The sequence below is a fragment of the Falco peregrinus genome, chromosome Z (assembly GCF_023634155.1).
Source record: "Falco peregrinus isolate bFalPer1 chromosome Z, bFalPer1.pri, whole genome shotgun sequence".
Classification (NCBI taxonomy): domain Eukaryota; kingdom Metazoa; phylum Chordata; class Aves; order Falconiformes; family Falconidae; genus Falco; species Falco peregrinus.
Genome location: NC_073739.1, coordinates 17980722 through 18001503, shown reverse-complemented (window position 1 = coordinate 18001503; position 20782 = coordinate 17980722). Strand labels below are relative to the sequence as shown.

The window sequence follows — 20782 nt, the reverse complement described above, 5'->3', positions numbered from 1 at the left end:
TAGGCCCTTGATATCCAGGCTCTGCTTTTCCAGGCACTGCTGTGTCCCGCAGGTCATTTCTCATTCTTCTTCAGGAAAAAGAAAATTGAAAAATTCAGCTTTGCTAGTGCTGCTTCTGATAAAGTCACAGCACAATTCTCATTCATTTTATTGGATAGAGAATTATTGTAAAAAACAAAGTCAAGGCCTTAACATCCAGGAAAACTCCTTCCTTTGTGGTATTTGCTGTGACTGCTGCTCTTCCTTGCTTTTTCTGCAATGCTGCTTTACCTTGCTTCGCCACTGTGATGGCTGTAGTCTGGGAAACGCACAGGAGAGAAGTTCGGGGTAGTCTTCAGTCTGTGGAGGAAGAATCAAATTTGAATAAAAATACAGACCTGCGTCATGATAACTGTGTGGTACAGGTAGCTTCTCTGTTAACAGCCGTTTCTTCTTTTCTTCCTTTCCTTGCATCCTGCTCCTAGCATGCAATGAAGCTTCTCGGTCTCAGCACTGTATCTAGTCTTCCAGCACATTTTGTCATTTTTCAGTTCTCAATGCCGTTAATGCAGCTAACAAATCTCAGCCAACCCCCTTTCTAGAAAGCTGTCTTAATACAAATACAGATTTCATTGGCATCTTGATGCAAGGGATATAAATGACTCTCCTTACCCTTACTGCAGGTGCTTCATTCCCCGTGATGCATGGCCTCTGCAGACTGCCTCACCTGTTGCTGAGCTGTGGGGGCTGGCTAGTAGTGCCTCGGGGAGTCAGCAGAAGGTCTCTCACAACACCTGTGCGGGCTTTTCCTCCACGTATTTCTGCATTATTTAGAAAGAGCACTAAAGATGTGCCAAACGGAAAACAGGGTTGTCCCTCCACCCTGCCAGTGGAAATGTGCATGAGCCTGGGGTGTGGGGCTCAGTGCAGGGAAAGTTGCTCAGGACTGTAACTCGTTTCCTCTTGCTATCACATGAAATCCTTTTCAGCCCCTGAGTAAACACAACTAATTCCCTTCAGAGTAGATTTTGACAGGAAGGATACATGACAGAAAACAAACAGGGACAGATTGTCCACTGGAGGACTTGGGTGCTGTAACATACAAGCTAAAAGTTGGTTGGAGTAATAGATGATGCTGGGTGGGTTAGTTTTCACGCTCTGTGAATCTGTACTGTATGTAATTTATACAGTGTGAGCTGCTCAAGTTACTTGAATATGCTAGAAAGATTCTATGATTCCCAAACTACAGTAGTATAAGACTCTTAAAGAAGTAAGAGCTGTACCTTTCCCCCATAGGTCACTAAACCCATTTGAACTTAGCATAAAGTTGATCTGTATATTTGTATCATTATCAGTGCCCAGGGTGAATTTATTTCCCAGGAGTTACACTTAAGCTTCAGATTTTACAATTCCAGCACAGATTAATTCTTGCCTGATGGTAAGAGGATTTCTCCGTGACACAGACCCAACTGATACAGTAAGACTTGAAGAGCATCCTTCTGAGTATGCAAATCAAGGAAGAGAGCATCACTGTTGAGACTAGAGCAGAAGGATCTCCGGACTTTGGGGAGAAAAATGCACACACAGATAATTGTCCTAGTGTTGTTTCTTCTGACTACTGTGGCTTGCAGTCTTTTTCTGTGTATAAGAGCGCTTCTGTTGGATCACTGTTGAGGATAAATTTTGAACCCTTGCCAGAACCGCAGATCACATACCCTGCTACAGTTCAACAGGAAGCTTGTGTACAGATAAAATATAGACTGAAGACTTTTGTAAAATGTGTCAGGGTAAGAGTGATTAGCTCCAAAAGAGTGCCTGACTCACTGGACGCACTTTCTTCAGACTGATTTTATTTAACACTATAGGTTTTATCAGGTTTTTAATTCATAGTCAGGAGCACAGTTAGAGACTGAGGACCTTCCTCCCTGCCTAGAAAAGAAGAAACGCTGTCATAAACCTCATCTTGGGTAAGAAGTTTTGTTTCTCTAGCTGAGGATCTCCCTTTTGTTTTTCCAGATGGATACCCTGGAGTTCCTGGGAGATGAATTCAGTGGAATGGCCAGGTGCCCCTATGACGCAAAGCATGCCAACGTTGCATTGTTCGCAGGTAAAGTGGTGGAGATAAACTTTTTGCTTTCTGTCTTGCAGTCCAGGCTTGCCATAGCACTGTGTCTCTGGAGTCCAGAATGCAAAGGGAGTGGATAATGACTAAAAATAGGGAGCATAATGAAATCACTAGCACAGAAGTCTTCCCTTCTCTGGGATTAACTTCACTGCCATAAACATTGCCTGAAGCCTCAGTTTCCTGGTTCAATATTTCAGTATTTCCTGGATTCATGGTGATATGATGCCAGACCAGTGTAAGGCAGCATTTCTGGCTGCATGCAGCTTCTACAGAAGTGAAGTCAAGGCTTGTGTGAACTTTAATGAGGAGTGGGCAGGATATGCTCTTTAATAACTCTAAGCTTAAGTTAACCTTAGTAATAAAGGAAAGTAAGGGAACATGCTGTGATGTGCCCTTTTCTAGATCTAGAAGGAAAGGGAAGGTGATTTTATTTTAAAGCAGAAAACATCTCAATGTGGTGTTACCAGCTGTTGTAGATAAAGGAGAGAAGTGTGTTGATTAATAGTGTTTTATGCTGCATGCAGCAGAATACTGTGATTTCTATGACAATAGTTAAAAAAAGTGACTGCTTACTAATGGGGTCAATTGGAGCTGTTGATTGTGTGGTATTTTTGTACTTCTTTTCATGAATTCCTGATTTAATTGTTTCTTTACTGAACTTCTCTTAGTGTGAACCCTGCTGATCTTTTCTTAGATTTGGCTGTACAATAGGTGGTAAGAATAATACAGAAGTCACCCATGATAATGTCAGTCCTCCTCAGCAGGTGTGATGCTAGAAAGTAGAGCCTTGGTGCTCACATGGAAACACTTTAGCTATTCGTCTGAAGATATAGGAGTGTGCAGGTACTTCAGCCACTTGACAAAGTCTGTGGCCAAAGGGCTGTATTGAGCACAAGTGTGTTTGAGGTGGCATCAGCTGCCTCACAAAGGAGAGGTTTTATAGCAGGTTGCAGTTTGGTTTTTAGTTCAGTATGACTTAACCCAAGCGAGAGAAGAGTTACTCCTTCAGATTTCTTCTCCCACAGCATCCCTCTGAAATTACTGTTTTGAAAACTGATGACTTGCTAGTTCAGTGCACGGTCCCATTTACCTGGCTGGATTTTTTCCCTGCCATGTTCCTAAGGAGATTGTTTCTTGTTTCTTCTTTCCTTCCTCCCCAGAGGGAAAGCTGTATTCTGCCACGGTGACCGACTTCCTTGCAATAGATGCAGTCATATACCGGAGCCTTGGAGACAGCCCAACTCTGCGGACAGTTAAACATGACTCAAAGTGGCTGAAAGGTAGATAAACAAAATGACAAAAGCAGCATCTCTGATTAGAGTCTTGGATTCCTGACAGACCTCTCTGTCGTTTCATTTCGCCAATGCTTTCTGGCAGAAAGAAGGAACTGGATTGCATCACTTACTTATACAGATCTGTTTATTTCTTCCCCTCTCCTCCTGACCCCCAGTTACTGGACCTGACAGAAACTGTGAGCGTGGTAGATCAGGATATATACTCCAGCCAGCTTTCCAAGCTGAAATCCATCAGTTTACAGCTGTTGGATGTAAAGATTGGAACTTACAGAGTTCGGTGTGCTTGGGCTCTGTTTGAAAATATTCCTGCCCCAGGCCTGTGTTAGGTAACAGTGAAAGCCTCATTAAGTATAGAGGGTTTGTCCTGTAACGTTAAGACTGAATGAAGAACAATGAAAATAAAATTAATCCTTCATTAAGAGGAATGAAAATAAAATTATGGGAATGTTGCATAAAGCCTTTCTTTTATGGTTCTTAGGGACTGTACAGCTGCCATTGAATTAGGCAATTTCTGTGCTCTAAATGCCCTCATTGTTAAGAACAGTGTAGTTTAGCTTCACGTAGGCGTTATGAGTAGTTAGCATTTGGAGTGATTTTAACAGTGAGCAAAGCCATAGTTTGAAGTCTTTTTCTGCATGCAGAAATGTTTTGCCAGGTGTCAACTTTAGCTGTCCCATTTTGCTTGCTGCTACAGACACGTGTGGGCAGAAACAGTTACATGGTTTGTTATTCCCTCCTCACACAGCCTGCATGCCATAAAGAGCATTGCTTGGACCGCTCAGGCATGCCATTATATATAGTGTCTTTACTTTTCCTCGTACTCCACGCAGGGCAGGTGTATTAGTGACAAACACTTAACTACCTTGCCATGATGTTGCACAGACTTGTCCCCAGCCATACTGTCCCGACAGTGATTCTTCTGCGGTGGTGATTTTGCTAGTTCTGGAAACTGAGCCAGTTTGCCTAATGTGGGCATTTTACCTTTGGATGTTTAGTGTAAATGTATTTGTCTTCTCTTTGCACGCTATATGCTGTACATGGTGCCTAAATAGGATGTCTTTGGGTTTTTTTATAGAACCATACTTTGTGCAGGCAGTGGACTATGGCAATTACATTTACTTCTTCTTCCGGGAAATAGCAGTGGAGTACAACAGCATGGGAAAGGTAAGGGCAAAAACATTGCCTTGAATGACTTTGTCAGATTCAGGACAAGGAAAACATACGCTATTCTTGGACCAATGCTGTTAGGAGTGACCTTGAAATAAGAACCATAAATCATGATGACAAGGTCATAATTTTGAGAAGATTCCTATCGCTCAAGCCAAAAGGTTGGTTGGAGTGAAACATTGCACTGTCTTGTAAGGAAACGAGGTTGTTTCTTACAGTGATGGTGTATGCTGGAATCTCTTTTTCAAATCGTACAAAGAACAAGGCAAATGTAGTTAGTTCAGCATAGTAGCTAATTGTTAAAAATGGATCCCAAAGCAGGGAGATATTTTTCTTTAAGAAATCTAAATTGGAGTACTGTGTAAACAGGGGCAGGAATTCTGTGCTCTGCCATTCTGCAAAGAATAATTAAACACTTACTGCATTTTTGGTAATTTCACAATAGCTTTCTGCCTAAGCAGTCAGAAAAGCTGACCAGGGTCACAAAGGTGGAGGGCAGGAAGAAAAGCCTAGCAAGATTTGCATAGGTTTTAAAGTGCTGAAAACACAAGAGTCAGAGCAGGCAGTGTGGGTTGCAGGGATTGTGAATATAAAATGTGCTTTTGTTTGGGGAAATAGAAAGCTAAGCAGTCTGTATGGAAATGAGTTTTATATGGGTTGAGAACAGATCTCTTGAAGGATTTATGGCTGTATAGTAAATGCCACAGCCTTATCTTTTATAGTACACTGTTCCAAAGCTGCATTTTTCTCTGTTTCTTATTCGTCACAGGTTATGGAAACGTGGGATTAAATTAAGCACCTTGCTGTGTTATTCAAAATGTTTTAAAACCAGAATTCCAGCAAAGTCTTTAGTTCAAACAAACATTTCATTTTCTCCATTATTTTTGCTCTCCTTCTTCCAGGTAGTTTTCCCAAGGGTGGCTCAGGTGTGCAAAAATGACATGGGAGGATCTCAGAGAGTGCTGGAAAAACAGTGGACTTCCTTTCTCAAGGCTCGTTTGAACTGCTCAGTTCCTGGCGATTCACACTTCTACTTTAACATACTGCAGGCAGTTACAGATGTTATCCATTTCAATGGCCGGGATGTTATTTTAGCAACCTTCTCCACTCCATATAATAGGTATTAGGTGCAATAACCTTTTCCTTTACGATTTGCTTTTCACTGCAGGTTCTTTTTACTTTAAAGGTACAAGAATTGATTGCTCATACAATGTAATTATTATGTATCATGCGCTTACTGATAGTTTGTGTTTCATTTTAAGATACCCTCTTATTACTTGCTGCATTTTGTATCTGCTAATTTAGAGCAGCTTTCAGCCATTTACTATCTGGGCATGTTCCTTGGACATACTTTTCTTTACATGGGAATAATTTAGACTGGCCACTAAGAAGTTGTGCAGCATGTAACTTGCAGAATGCTATTCCAAAGAGAAAATGTGGTATTTTTTTTCTCACAGAGAAAGGACTGGGAGTGTCCTATTCACATCTAAATCCCCAAGAACCATGTTAGTACTCCTTCCCTTTATTTCATGCATCTATTGAGTCTTGCATTTTCTCCTGGGAGAGCCAAGATCCTGAGCTGTCCTGCTGGCTGGGGAGGAGGGTCCCCAGAACACCTGTCTTTCATTGTTTGTGTGGTTTTCTAAAAGCATTGGTTCATCTGAAAAGAATTTATTACAATTACACATTATAACATATTATTCCAGAAGTTATTAGAAGAGTAACTGTATCTAATTAGTGAGGTCTGCCAGAGAAGTTAAAAAAAATAGTAGCATTCTAATTAAAAAATATATTGCTGTTTCACAGAGTAACGTTTGAGCTCAAAGGGGAACTTTATTGCTGAAATTCATCTGGTTTTGCTGTACACTTGCCACCTCTTGTCAAAGCCTGACCTCAGTGAGGTCATGCACAGAACTGACTTCAAATAAGAGTAAGCCTAGCTGTGTAATGTGTAATCACTGCTTTTGACATCAAAACGATAGAAACTGCTATGGAATAATTATGCCACCAATAGGAAATACAGGCTTAAATTAAGATGATCTCTTTTTATGCAAACTGGTTTAATAAAAGCAAGTAAACAAACAGATTCAGCATCAGAAAATAGGTTGTGTTTTGAGTTTATCTCAAAATGGAGATTGTCCTCTTGCTCCACCAGTATTTTGTGTGGTGTACTTTTCCTTAAACCCTGCATTTTGACATCTAAGTACTTGGTGTTAAAATCAAGATACTATTTTATAAGCCTCATTTTTTGCCAGACATTGAAGATGACAGGAAGGCACATAGGCTTGAAGACACCCTGTTAACAGACCTGCTTCTGACGTGGATGCATCTCTCATTCCTCCTCCACTAAGGAAAAGCCACAACAAATATCTTTGATCTCTAGAACAAAGCTTCCCCGTAGAGTGAGGTGGAAGACATTCAGTATACCTGAGGTCACCCAGTGTAGGAGCTGCTGATGGGTTGTAATCCAGTGGTTGGGAGATGGCTTGGCTGTGACCCACAGTACTCTGTCCTTATGGCTTTATCACACTGTGGACCTGTGAATTGCCATCCTCAAAAGTGGAAGCTGTTGCAGTCTTCTCACCAGAGGGATCCCTCCATCACTGTGTTTTGAGCACAATTCTCAGCACTTCTAGTTCTGTATAGCACACCTCAAAATTTTAGGATTGTTTTCTCTTTAGGGCTTAATTCAGCAAAGTGCAAGATCTAGCTGGAGTGGATCCTGAGCTGTCTTTTAGGGTGCGGTCATGTGTGTGGCCAAATACACCCCTGACCAATTCTTACATGCACATACATGTGACTGCCTCCATTTAAAACTCTGTCTGTTTATTACCACTTTAATATAAAGCTTTGAATTTTCCTTCCATATAAAAACACAGTCTGTGGAGGTCAAAGTTAAGACTAATACTGTCTCCTTACTTGTTGTAATTCAGTAATAAGCATTTTGAAACATTTTAATATTCAAACAGTTATTTTTGTATCAGTTTATTTACCTTTTTGAGTTTAGTTTTATTCTCTGTAACAGTATTACAGTTCCTACATTTTTTCTCAGGTGTATAATAACCTACTAGCTAAAAGCAGGACTGAAAACCTCAGCCAGCTCGGTTCATGATATTTACCTGATAAAATCAAGCAGTAAAAATCAAACACAAATACAGTAGTTCATGTTTAAAAAAAATGAAAAGTTGACAAATTAATAATTCATGCTTCCAAGTGACTGACCATGGGAAACCTGTAAGCCTTTTAGCAAGTATATAGGTAAGGCTATAATTACGTTTAAACAATGCTGTCATGCAGTTGCATGCAAGTAATCAAGATGTTGAAATTTACAACTTTATGAACTAAAAATAAAATTGAATTTCCTTCTATAAGCTCATTACACCTCATTGAGTTAAGCAAATTCCTCAGCATAGTTAAATCCTTTCAGTTGGGAAAACTTGGTGGAGATCAGGCTGTGGGAGGATCAAGTAATAACATGTAAATGCTAAGTCAATGGCACATTGCAGCTTGCTCCCAATTTGATCAACACCAACTTCTGAACTGTCTGCAGTTTATTTCTGAAGCATGACAGGGACTGTAATAATTAATACTGAGAGATGTTGTGGCTTTCAAGAACTTATGTTTCCAAATAACGGGCTCTGAATGAAACTGACTGTTACTCCTCATGCTTTGCCAGTGGTACCCAGAGTTTCCAAGATTCTTTCCCTTCTTCAAGATTATTGCAAGTACTTTATGCTATAGAGGCTCTGAAACAAATTATACTGGCAGGAGCTGTCTGCTGATTGGTATATTTCAGGCTTTTCCATGGGGCTGGCTTTTCCTGTCAATACTCAGAGGTTACAGGGTTCAGGATTGAGTAGTCTATGACAGGAAGACTTCTATACAGCATGCTTTTTACTCAAGATTTTATGCATAACTGCAGAATGAGTAACAATTTCTGGGAAATGTCACTTTGCAGCATCCCCGGCTCTGCAGTCTGTGCCTATGACATGCTTGACATCGCCAATGTATTTACTGGGAGATTCAAAGAACAAAAGTCTCCAGACTCCACATGGACACCAGTTCCTGATGAACGAGTGCCCAAGCCCAGGTGCGTTTCAAGTATAGTGATATTGTTCTGTTCCTGCATGCAGAACAGAGGGGTTTGATAATTTGAACAGCCTTGTGCAGGTACAGTTGAAGATAGGTATTGTAACAGTAAAATAGAAATTGAGTTGCATTTGGATCTAAGGTATACAAGTGAGGATTTTTCCACTTAAACAAGAATTTTGTAACATAAATCAGGCCAGTGTCAGATCCACTTGGCCAGAATAATCTATCCGGTAAGAGTAGTGTGAATTGCACACCTGTTGCAAATTGGTTCAGTAACGGATATATCTCATTACAAAGCCGGTTCTGTGGTTTGCTCTGCAGTTAACATGTGATTTATGTGCCACAGACAATGTAACATGGGGAGAAAAAACCAGCATTCCATCAAAATGGAGGTTTACCACATTCCACCTATGAGTTGTTTTCACTACTTCCGCTTCCCTCTGGTTTGCATGTGGCTTCTCTATTGCACTCTCTTTCATATTTACAAGCACCCATTTCGTACAAGTTGCCATTGACAGCCACTTGTTAACTCATTTACACCAGTGGTGTTTTGCTCCGAGAATTTGATATGAGTGTAGATAAAGCAAATTCATTTATCTCGGCCAAGCTCTACCACTTTAATGCATGTTTTACATTGTTTGTGGTATCTTACATAACTTCAAAAGAAAAAATGCATCTGAAGCTCTGTGGTGGCAACCGAGCTTCTGCCTAAATCCAAATTTGGCCCATCATGTTTTAGAATTGCCGAGTATAGTATTCCTGTGCTGTCTTTATTCTGAAGTTGTCACTCAAGAGAAGCTTGGAGGTGACTGGAAAAATCTGGTAAATTCTGTGTCTGTATTTGGCCTGCTACAAAATCCTGTTGCTGGATTTTCTTCTCCTTTTTGCAGAGTTTCAACAACTCACTGACATGGTGGGCTGCCTTGTAGTGCAAGGCTGCGCAAGGGCTCCAAGTTCATTAGTCTGGAACTTACTTGGAGAAAGAGTATTGGTCTGGAAGGACGAAAGGAGAAAGAGAAACCTTGTCTTTCAGTAGGAAGGAAGAAAAGAAAGTTGCATTATGAGTTTGTGGGATGAGCCAATAGCAGTCAAACAGTTATGATGAAGATGGGATAATACTGCTCCTTCTAAGCAAGCAGGCGATAACATGAAGTGAATTTGTGAACACTGTTCATGTAACATTTGCCCATCAATCTGCTTAATAGAAATAATCATTACTGCTAACTCATGTTGAAATGCATGAGAGGCACAAGACGCCTTTGAAATAAGGTCATTTTTGTTTGGCTGTCTCAGTATGGTGCAGAAACATTAGTGCTCCTATTGATCCTAACATTTCTCAGAAATATACCGAATCCTTTCAGGAGCCTCGCTTCCCTTTTTGGCCAAGGTGCACAGCAGTGTTTACAAGGTTTTACATTTACTCGATTAAACCAGTTTTGAGATTGAAACAGGATTAATTCAAACATGTGATTAGTATTTAGGAGGAAATTGGCCTCCACATTAGATATACAAAAATCTTGGGCACCACTTTAACGAGGGTGTAGGCTGTTCCCTGGAGTTTTCTGGGTATGTCATGAATCAGTACCCTTGCAAGGACCGAGGAAACAAGTGATGACCTTGGTTTCTCCTTCTCACCCTCTGTCACTAATTCTATATGCAGTTGCAAGACAATGGAAGTATTTTGGATATGAAGAGGCAGAGCACACAGTCTCTGCATGTAGTATTCACTGTGCAGCTGTGTGGGACCAGACTCACTGACCCAGCTAGTCCCCTCCAGTCCTATGCTACCTTCCTACATAACATCTAGTTACCTAAGGTTTGAATATTTACCTAAATCTGAGCAACAGATACGATAGGACCAGCACTATATTTTGTGCAAGCTGGCATTACTCCATTGATGTCAGTGGCTCTGTCCATGTCAGAGCAGATGAAAATTGAACACTGCGGTGTATCTGTGAGTGGGCAGCTCATCTTTCATCTTCCTATCTTACAGTGGCTCAAAGGCTTGAAGAATCATAATGCTGTAGGAAATGGGATCAAACAGACCTTTTATTGGAGAAAATAAACCACAAAATATTAATAATGGGCAAGGTATTTTGCTGCTTCCTCTGTAGAGGTGACCTGCCCCAGCAGAAAGGTTAAGTTATCTCTGAGGAGCAGGGTAGATTTTACAAATATGGTGAGCTGATTTGCATTTAAATTGTCAAAAAATGGTTGATAACATTTCGGTGAAACTCCTCAGTGTGCTACCATACTCAGATCATCTCATCTAAATTGAAAGAAGGGTAAACCCAATGTTTACATGGATGCTTGCTGGGTTGTTTTCACCAATAGCGGGCTTTCTACCAGACAGGACTGAAAGCAGCATTCTTTCACACAGGCTAAAAAAACCCCAACAACTTCCTTTTGTATATTAGGGGATGCTTTTATTCAGGAAAGAGCAGTCAACTAGGCAAGTTACAGAACAGAAAGCACCTGTGCCAGTGGGCAGCATCAAGCCAGATGCAGACATGCGGTGATTAGGTTCCGTGTGAGCAGATGAACTACAAACTGTGTGTGTCACACTCCTGCTGAAGAAATGTTTTTGTGCTTTTAGGTGGCATGTTAAGTCCTTTTGAGTGGAGGACAGAGTAGGATTTTAGGCACCCCCTGAGGGTGTCCACTAGACTTCTCAGTCCTTCATTTAAACCCTTGTAATGCACATCAGATTTCACCAAGGCCGAGGGCCTCATTACAAGAGATTTGCCCTAGGCATCAAATAAGTGTTCTGGCTTTACTCTCTTGTTTTATTTAGGCCTGGTTGCTGTGCTGGCTCTACATCATTAGAAAAATATGTAACCTCTAATGAGTTCCCGGATGATACCCTGAACTTTATCAAAACACATCCATTGATGGACGAGGCTGTACCTTCCATTGTCAATCGACCTTGGTTCCTGAGAACAATGGTCAGGTACGTACCCTCAAGCGGAATGTCATCCTCATTGTAGCTGTCAAGTGGTACCAATAGTCTTGCTCAGGATACTCTCAAACTCTGTAAACATCCTTGGTGCGCTGGGCATGAATCCAGGTAGGAATGATGGTAGTGCTGAACAAATGCCGAACTCCCTGAGCAGCATTCAAGATGGGAAAAAAACTCCTTTCCAACCACACTGCTGAAACCGGATCCTGGAGGAAATGCTGTGCAGGGAAGGTTGACCCGCCTGTTGGTGTGCGGGTCAGGGTTTGAGACAGCTCTGTCGAAAACTTTGGGCAAGGATCAGCAGACAGCCCAGGGATATGTACACAGGCTACAAACATGTCTACCAGGATATGTTCACAGGATATGAAGATGTCTGTCTTGTTATGTACTGGTATGTTTTAATGTTTACAGAAGTGCACAGGCAGAAGTAGTCACATAATCCGTATCCTTTCTGTGGCAACAAGAAAAAAAAATAATAAGGAAGAGATTTGAACAAAGACTCATAAATCAGCAAGCCTCAAATACACCATCCCTTTCCTACTAAAATACATTCCCACTCTCTGCTGTGGTCACTGTACTACTTATCTACCCTCCAGTAGTGAACAAAATAATGTGACTAATTTTGCTGTATTTTCCTCTTTTCTTCTATACAAGGGTAGAGTCTTGTGTCAGGCAGTGTTTAGCTCGAGAAGGGGCAGACTTAGTTTTAGTAAGGTATCTTCTGTCAGATTTTTATGTCAGCTTCTGTACCTCCAACAAAAGACAAAGGCAGAAGTCGCTCCAGAGCACTTTACTTTGATCACCAGTACCAGATAACTGATACCGAATCACCAGTACTTGCTTTCAATAAATTATGTCATCCCAAGATTCAATATCACCTCAGTACTGAACTTGCTTAGTGGCAGTTGTGTGATCATTTTTAGTGAGATAAAATGGTGTTTAGCATCTCACTATTCCACTGGCACAGCTTTTTCTGCCAAAAAATTTGAATGTAGATCAGTTACCATTACTGCTGCTTTTAATGTGACAGAGCTTGAAATTAAAAAAAAAAATAAAATAAATAAAATTGCACTGTGCTGATTTTCTTTCCCTGCCTGAAGAAGTCACCAGGCTAGTAGTTTGCTTTTGACTGGAAGTATAATTCCTAAATGGCCTCAGACGCTTAGCACACCTTCAACTCCCTGCAAACACTTTTGATAGCTCTTGGACATACAGACATGCAGACAAACACACGAAAATTCCCCACCATTTGGGGAGCTAAACTGGTGCAGTCTATGTTGATTTACAGGGTTATTCAGCTAGGAAAAGTGCTGATATATGTTATGTGGTTGCTAGAAGGCTACCACACAGTTATCTGAAGTGGAAAAAGTGGTAAAATAAATGGCAATCTAATCCCAAGTGATGCAAAATGCTGTGTTGTTATTCTAGATACCGCCTGACCAAAATTGCCGTGGACTCTGCAGCTGGGCCTTATCAGAACTACACCGTGGTTTTCTTGGGATCAGAGAAGGGAATCATCCTGAAGTTCTTGGCACGGACAGGAAACAGTGGTTTCCTAAATGACAGCCTTTTCCTGGAGGAGATGAACGTTTACAATCCTGAAAAGTGTGTATCTGATTCTTCATACTCATGTATGGGTGACTTTGAGCTTCCGATTTCCCAGAGGGTGGTTTGTCCCATGAAAAGGGAAGTGGTTAAAGAAGCCAAATTTTTTGAGTAATTTTAAATTGTTTGGGGAGGGGATGTCTGCTTATCAGTCTTTACAGTGCAGTAAGATTTTTTTGTTCGGTATGTGTAGAAAATAGCCCATCCTATGCAGCAGTTGGTGGATAATTAAAAGTGAAATTCTGCAAAAGAAGATTAATTTTCTAATCCTATAAAAAAAAAGAAGATTCCTCTCCAAGTAACTCAACAACCAGCAAGCCACTCTCCAAGGGAAATTTCCTGCATTCCAGCCTTCCTCAAATATGCCTAAGGGGCCTTTGAAGTGGGCCACAATCATGCAGAAATTTCAGCTACTTTGAGTGCTGGAGAAGAATAAACACAGAAAGTGAAGGGCACTCAGAAAGCTTGCCTGGTGTGCTGTCTCTCTCCACTTCTTGTTCCCCTGTCCCATGCATTTTTAATACTTGTTTATATGTCTGTCAGTGTTTTTCGTGGCTATTGTCTGTTCTTTTTCCTTGGTTTGTTCAATTCTCTCTGAGGTTTGAGGGGGAGAGGAGGGCTGGGCAGCTGTGGGGGCAGTTCAGCCCGAGGGATCACTAAGTTTTCATCTGGTTTCCCAGCAGAACTCATTTACAACCTTATCTCACTTTTTTCCAAATTAGGTGCAGCTATGAAGGGGTTGAGGACAAGCGGATTGTGGGCATGCAGCTTGACAAGCCCAGCAGTGCCCTGTACGTTGCCTTCTCCACCTGTGTCATCAAGGTTCCCCTGGGACGTTGCGAGCGTCATGGCAAATGCAAAAAGTATGTGTTTTATGGTGGTTGTCAGAAGGCTATGCACAAGGTGTGGGGAAGGTGGGAGTGCTTATGAATGCCACCTTGTGCTCTTCTTTCTCAAGGGCCTGCATAGCATCAAGAGACCCTTACTGCGGATGGGTGAAGGAGAGTGGGGCGTGCACACAGCTGGTCCTTGGCTCCAAGTGAGTAATGGCTCTGGCTGGATGGGCCATGAAGCTCTGGCAGTGGCGCCAGGGGGTCTTGGGCAGAGCTGTTTGAAACATGGGGCTCTTAGGGAAGGAAAAATGTGGGAAAAGTTTGTTTCTACCTTATTTGCATTCACCTCTGAAATGTCACACACATTTTTTTATGTGAACTCTCAGCTGATTGGTAACTGCTGAAAGAGAAGAAAGAAGAAAATGAAAGAGCTGTACTAAGGTCCACATGTTATTGAAAGGAGGGAACTGGATGAGTATGTCTGGACCAGCCCACACTGGAGCCATCACAGCTGATTAAAGAGGCAATAGAATCCAAATTAAATTACTGAAGCAATTTGTCCACTGAAAACAAAACCAGTCCTTCTAATTTACTGTGCATTACTAAGAGGAATCACAGAGCCCAGTAAAAGCTTAAAGCAGATTCAGAGAAGTGCTGGAACTCCCCATGCTTAGCAGTAGAATTTAATTATTTTATAATCATAAAAGTCGGTGAAGGTTTAAATGTGGTTACTAAAGCCTCTTTGCAAGGGGCAGACCCACTTCAGAGCTCTTGATTTCTTGGCCACATCTGGCACACCCTCGTGCTTGCCTGCCCTGAGGAACAGCTAAACCTCCTCCAGGTAGCAGTGGAAATACAGTGCAAACATCACACAGACCTCAGCTGCCCCACTTAACCCTGCTGGTCTACAGGTCTTCAGTATTTAATGGATGAGTTACCATCCCTGTGCTTGTGTCTTGTTCTTAATTTGCTATTTCAATTAGAACTGTTTTCTTTGGGGCGGGGGGGGGGGGGATGCTGTATCTGTATATGCTTTACTACAACAGTGTGGACTGTTCCTGAGTGGACATTTGGTAGGATAATGTTAAAATGTGCCTATGTCCTTGTCAGGTTTTCTCAGCATTCCCAAAGAGCTTGAGTCTTTTTGCACTTCCATGGCAAGTTGTAGGGGACTTCCATACCTTACTCTTAGAGGCAGCTCCCATGTTTATCAATAGCTCCACCGAGACAGAAGCAGCACATCTTGTGGCAGCTCAGTCCAGAGATGAGCAAGGCAGGTCGCTCTGTGTCCGGCACATAGCACTTAGGAAGGGGATCCAGATCACCTGTGAAGGTGTGTGGTGGACTTCTAAACTAGCCAACAGGAGACAGAGATGTTAGGTGCCCTCCTGGAGTAGGTGACAGTTTCAGCAGGAGTTTTAAGTACACGGAGCTGGGAATGAGGTCCCTGCAAAGGTAATTACGCCTCAAGGGCAGGGTCCTAATGCAGACTAGGGCTTGCACTGGAAGTTTTACAAGGCTCTTGTCATTCACCTTTGACCATTCAGGAAGCTGGGAGAACAGCTTCACTAGTTATCCAGAATCATAGTCAGAGGATAGGAGCCTAAACTAATCATGTCATCTAGAAAAGCCTGTGAGCGTTTTCCAGTAGAACCCCTTGAGTTCAGTGGAATGCCTTCTGTGGACTGGACGTTACACCTTGCTGCCTTGTCCAGCGCAGTACCTAAATTATTGCTGAAATGCAGGTTGCCTTCTCCTAGCACAGCACCCACCCGATGGGTTAGCTTCCTTCTCACATCAAAGTGTTGGTGCACTTTGTCTACTGTATGGACAAGTGAGAGTATTTACTCCTGATAACATCATATATTACAGAGTTAACAGTTTAAAAAATATGAAACTGTTTGCCTCCTTTGACAACAAGGCATGCAGTGGATTTTTAAAAAAATGTAATAATAAAAAGAAAAAGCATCATCAGAAGCCAAGGAATCATTAAGCAACGATGAATAACTTGAATGTATATGTTGCAAGTTTTCAGCCTTATTGTGGAAGTTGCAAAGAAATGGCCACTTTCGTGATGGGACTTTATTTCAGTTGCACATGTGATAATTTCTTTCTGGTGGTGCCTGTGACTTTTGTTACTCATGCTGTTTTGTTTCTTTCTATTATTTAGACTGGCATTTGAACAGGACATAGAACATGGCAATACAGATGGCCTGGGTGACTGCCAAAGTAAGCAAAGCTTTTTACCCTCTATTTACCATGTGTCACAGCGTCCTTCTGAATGCCTCAAATCACCATTACCTGTCGGGCATTCTTTTGTAGCAATTGAAGCCACAGGGGCAGCAAGTGTGGCTAACAATGCAGGTTCAGAAAAGAAACGGTTGTTTAAATGTATTAAAAGAAAATAGCCCCGTTGGTGTGATTTATAAAAACAGCAGACTTCAAAACATTTATGTAGTGAGAAAACCTCAGTTCTAGAGGATATTGATTGTAGCAGTGACATAATAAATTGAGTGTTCATTGTCTTTATTAGCCATAGTGGTTTGGTTGTTTATGTAGATGTACAGAAGTGGCTTGGTTTCTTGGTGTAAACTGTGGCTTGGACTACATTCCAATGCAGGACAGGCAGACAATGAAATACATCTTCAGCTTTTGGATCTGGATCAAAAAACGGCAACTACTTTGTTAAACTTAGTGGATTTTGCTCACAGGCTGGACAACATAGTGGTTGATATTAAGGGTCAGGTGCTACTGACCCTGCCTAAAAATTTTTAATAGTGAACGTTAGGTACTGACAGCATGAGTTGGAAGCTTAAACAGTCTTTAAAAAGTTACATTTTGCACTGAGGTGCTTAAAAGTGCACAGCTTGCACTGCATGCAAGGAAACCTTGCGTGCTGATTTCTAAGCCTTCAGGAATACCAACATCTGTGTTTAGGACAGCTCTCATTCCAAATGTTCTTGCTAAGGTTGGTTTAATTCTAAGACCCAAATTTTATTTATAAACCTTATGAAATCAAGAATCACATTCTTTTCAGTGCAATTTGCAATAAAACTGCTGAAGCTAAGGAAGTAATGTACAGTGAGAGACTTATTACTTCTGGCATAGCGCAAAATAACAGAGGGCTAGAGTGCGCCATGGGATACAGTGCAGGCCAGCTGCTCTGGAAAAAGCCAGAGCCTTCTTTCTCATGCCTTGTGCATCCTTGTTCAAGAGCCATTTATTACTGTGATCACTATGCTTGAAAGTGTACAAGGATTTCAGCCTCTGCATGCCCCACATCTCCCTCTGTCTCTGTCCTAAGGTATGGTTATGTACACTGTCTCTTAAGTTTTTTGAAGGAGGTGTACACATAGTACCTCCTGTACTCCCCATGAAATGGGTTAGCACCAAAATCAGGTCAGTTCTTAGCTGGTGCAGCTTTGCCCTTTTCAGCCAGTTCTGCTGTCTTTGGGCGAGTAGGTTAGACAGGAGTGGAGTGTACCTGTTATCAGTTAAGTATAAAAGAAGGGTAGGAAATATTCAGAAACAGCACATTGTGTTCATGGAGAGAGATATGCTCCTGTGCAGAGAGCAACAAAGCCCATGTCCAGCTTACATTCCTCTTTATCCCTGAATAATGCATTGCACCTTGATACTGCACAGGGGTAGATTTCTCTCCCTGCTAACTCAGCTGATCTTATTACTTCATGTGCTCTTGCATCATGTGAGTTTTGTCCTCATTGACTCATGTTGCTGGTTGCATCACTTGTCATGCCTTGCATTAGATTAGGACTTGATCTTGCAAAGAAAGACATGGCAGGGAGGACACTGGCCTTCCCACCTGGTTTCCCTTGCACAGGGCTGCTGGTCATGAACGCTTTCAAAGCCAGATATTGTTTTCAGGTATGTCTGAATATTAGTTTTGCCTGGGTCCCTAGGTTACCAATCACATACATATAAATTCAGCTGAAGCGTAAAAAGTTTTTAGCAGCAAAAAAGAAAAAGAAAAAGAAAAAATGAGAGAGAAATAATGATTTTTCCCCTGTTATTTGTCTTTCAGATTCCTTCGTAGCCCTGAATGGTAAGGAAGTTCTTAGATTCGTTATTTACTGACAGCAAATCCATTTTGGAGGAATCACTTTTTACTAAACTTTTAAGTATTTTCATACTTTTGTTTTATTTAATGTTTCTTCCCAATTTATTTCGTTCATAGACATTTCAACTGCTTCACCTGATCATGAAATGTCTTACGACACAGTGTATGGTCAGTTTATGGGTGTTTTTAAAAATTCTCCCCAGATCCTTGTGTTAGCTACTAATTCCTGTACTCAAATAGCCATTACCCTTACCCTTTTTCACTTGTTTTGTCGTGGTTTTGAGGGCCTGATTCACTAATCATAGCTAGGATCAAGTCATACCTCTTGATTTTCAATCCCTCTTTTCTAGTCCTCCCTCAAAGCTGTCTCCATTGAATGAAAGTCAGATACAGCCTATTTTAATGGTATGACAGCAGATATGCTTAAGAGCATACTTCATCTGAACACTCAGACAAAGGTACAGTGATGCATCTTATCTGTTCACGAGGGAAAACAAGATAGTAGTTCATATCCCACTCATGAGTCGTCCAGGCTACAGCAGCCAGTCAGAGATACCTTAGGGAAAAGAGCAGAACAATCCCTGAGTTACAGAAAGATGTCTCATAAGGAAAAATAATCTGTTACCCATGTGAGTTGAAACTGGGTTATGCCTCAATTCCTGAAGGTTCCTGTCACTTCCAGGGTGAGTTTTTTATGCTGTCCACCCTTGCAGTATCTTTATTCCTAGATGGGCTCTGGTCTGTAAAAAAAAAGGGTGATTTGCACAGCAAATTAAATGTCTTGAGCTGAAGAGGAGCATTTCTGCAAGCCTAGAATAGCAGTTTCCCATGAGGCAGCTGTTAATCTGTGCTCACGGTACTTTCCACCGCTTTGTTCTTTATATTTGGAAGTGGATTATGCTGGTACTTGGAGTGCAAAATAAATGTCTTCATGAGGAATTACTTCAGAATAATCGCTTTAAATTCAAACCTAGACTTATATTGCAATATTTGTTCTTTATAGACATCCTGAACAAAGACAAGTACTCACAAGCTAGGACGTGTGGTATTGCTCCAAGTGAACTCAATGGCAAATTTCCATGTGGTATGGGAGCTTGCTTGTGAAGTTGCTTTCAGGGTGTACAAGACTAGCAGTTCATCAGAGCTGGTAAAATTCACTGTATGTGTGGCTGAATGTAGCAAGAGGTAGGTTAGTGTGCAGCTGTGATGAACATTTAATTGATCTTTTCATCTTATACCTGCAAAATATGTAGGTAGAAAACAGAATCGATACAGCAGGATATAAATAACAGGAGGCATAGTAATGCTGTTCAACATTTGTAAAAATAAAATCAAATTTACCATCTTGTTTATTACCAGGAAATGGAAAATGTGCAGGTGAAACTTGTTTGAAAGTATGATAATGAAAACCAGTGAAGGGAATGTACAAAATCAAAGACAAGTTGAGACTTCATAATGTGTGGAAGACTCATGGTTTCATCTGCATATACAGCTTGTACTTCCTTTCATTTCAAAATTATTATATTTCCAATGCACAGAACAGTGATTGAAGAACAGTAATAATAAAATCTGTACTGCTGAATGTAAAGATAAAGAAAATGGTTGGGCACAGTGCTGATGTGCCAGAAATGTTCTAGGTTTCCTGCTTCTAAGTGCATTCATAGGCTGCACAGTTATAGCTGTGGGACTGTCATTCTGGATCCCATCAGCTACCATTTTAGTAGAGACTTCAGTAAAACTGGTATTTTAATCTGACCAAGAAAGCAGAAAAGTGATTCAAGTGAGAAACAGAATGAAAAAAGCTGCTGTCCCAAGGAGTACGGGTGACAAAGGGGAGTCCGTTCTAGTGTCCAGGCATGTCAAGACCAAAGAGAGACTACATGAATTAGCCCAGCTCTTAATGTAGGACCCTGCAGCCAGATGCAGTAGAGAAATGCTGACCCGACATTAACACTTGTTCCCATTCATGCCTCATCTTTCACAGATTGTTTCATTGGCCCTCCTCAGGTACATCCTGGTAACATGTCCTATAGGCAAGTCAGCTCTTCCTTTTATGAGTTCAGTATAAATTCCCCTTCTGATATTACTGCAGCCAGGCTTTCTTTTCACCTGCCATAGCAAAGTATGAAAGGAAATGTGCTAGCCATCTCTATTGATCTTCCATACGAGGCGTGTAAAAAAATTCCACCATGAGGTAGTAAGCCAGTCTCAGTAAACATGCTTGTTTGCTAAGGGTAGTGACTGCTCTGAGTAATTTTTTTTTTAGAAAATGAGAATTTTATAAATGGTACATTTTAATGTTATTGGGTACAGTTAAATGTATAAGCAAATGATACTTCATAATAGATTAAACCTCAGAATGCAGCAATATACCGGAATACCAACCAAGTGAGTGATCAGGGTGCTTTTGGATCGTGGGCTACATATATCCAAAGGCATCTGAAACTCCAGTTGCAAAAGAAGTCTTAAGGCCTGATTCCCTTGATTTACTACGCTATAAATCACCTCACTTCAGCAGACTTACTGCCAGTCTGCAGCAGTGTGAATGAAAGGAGAACCAAGTCCTTAATGTCTGTGTTCTTGGCATCAGCCTCCTGAATTTGGCAGGTGGGCTCCCTTTTCTGGGGCAGTCTCACATGATGAGTTGTA

At 41.2% G+C, this 20782-nt stretch overlaps 1 protein-coding gene across 7 annotated transcripts in view; it reads left to right on the top strand.

Moving 5' to 3' along the window:
• SEMA6A (semaphorin 6A) overlaps positions 1–20782 on the top strand; it is a 126378-nt gene that overhangs the window by 62105 nt on the left and 43491 nt on the right. For 3 of the 7 annotated variants that reach the window (XM_055790942.1, XM_005234938.3, XM_027783142.2), the window contains exons 7-18: positions 1996–2086; positions 3265–3384; positions 4475–4563; positions 5469–5686; positions 8525–8656; positions 11453–11608; positions 13046–13222; positions 13945–14085; positions 14181–14261; positions 16226–16284; positions 18098–18118; positions 18251–18301. In XM_055790942.1, the coding sequence (XP_055646917.1) occupies positions 1996–2086; positions 3265–3384; positions 4475–4563; positions 5469–5686; positions 8525–8656; positions 11453–11608; positions 13046–13222; positions 13945–14085; positions 14181–14261; positions 16226–16284; positions 18098–18118; positions 18251–18301 (1336 nt within the window). The remainder of the gene's footprint in view (positions 1–1995; positions 2087–3264; positions 3385–4474; positions 4564–5468; positions 5687–8524; positions 8657–11452; positions 11609–13045; positions 13223–13944; positions 14086–14180; positions 14262–16225; positions 16285–18097; positions 18119–18250; positions 18302–20782) is intronic. The other 4 variants (XM_027783143.2, XM_013297197.3, XM_027783144.2 and 1 more) reach the window with 2 other exon arrangements.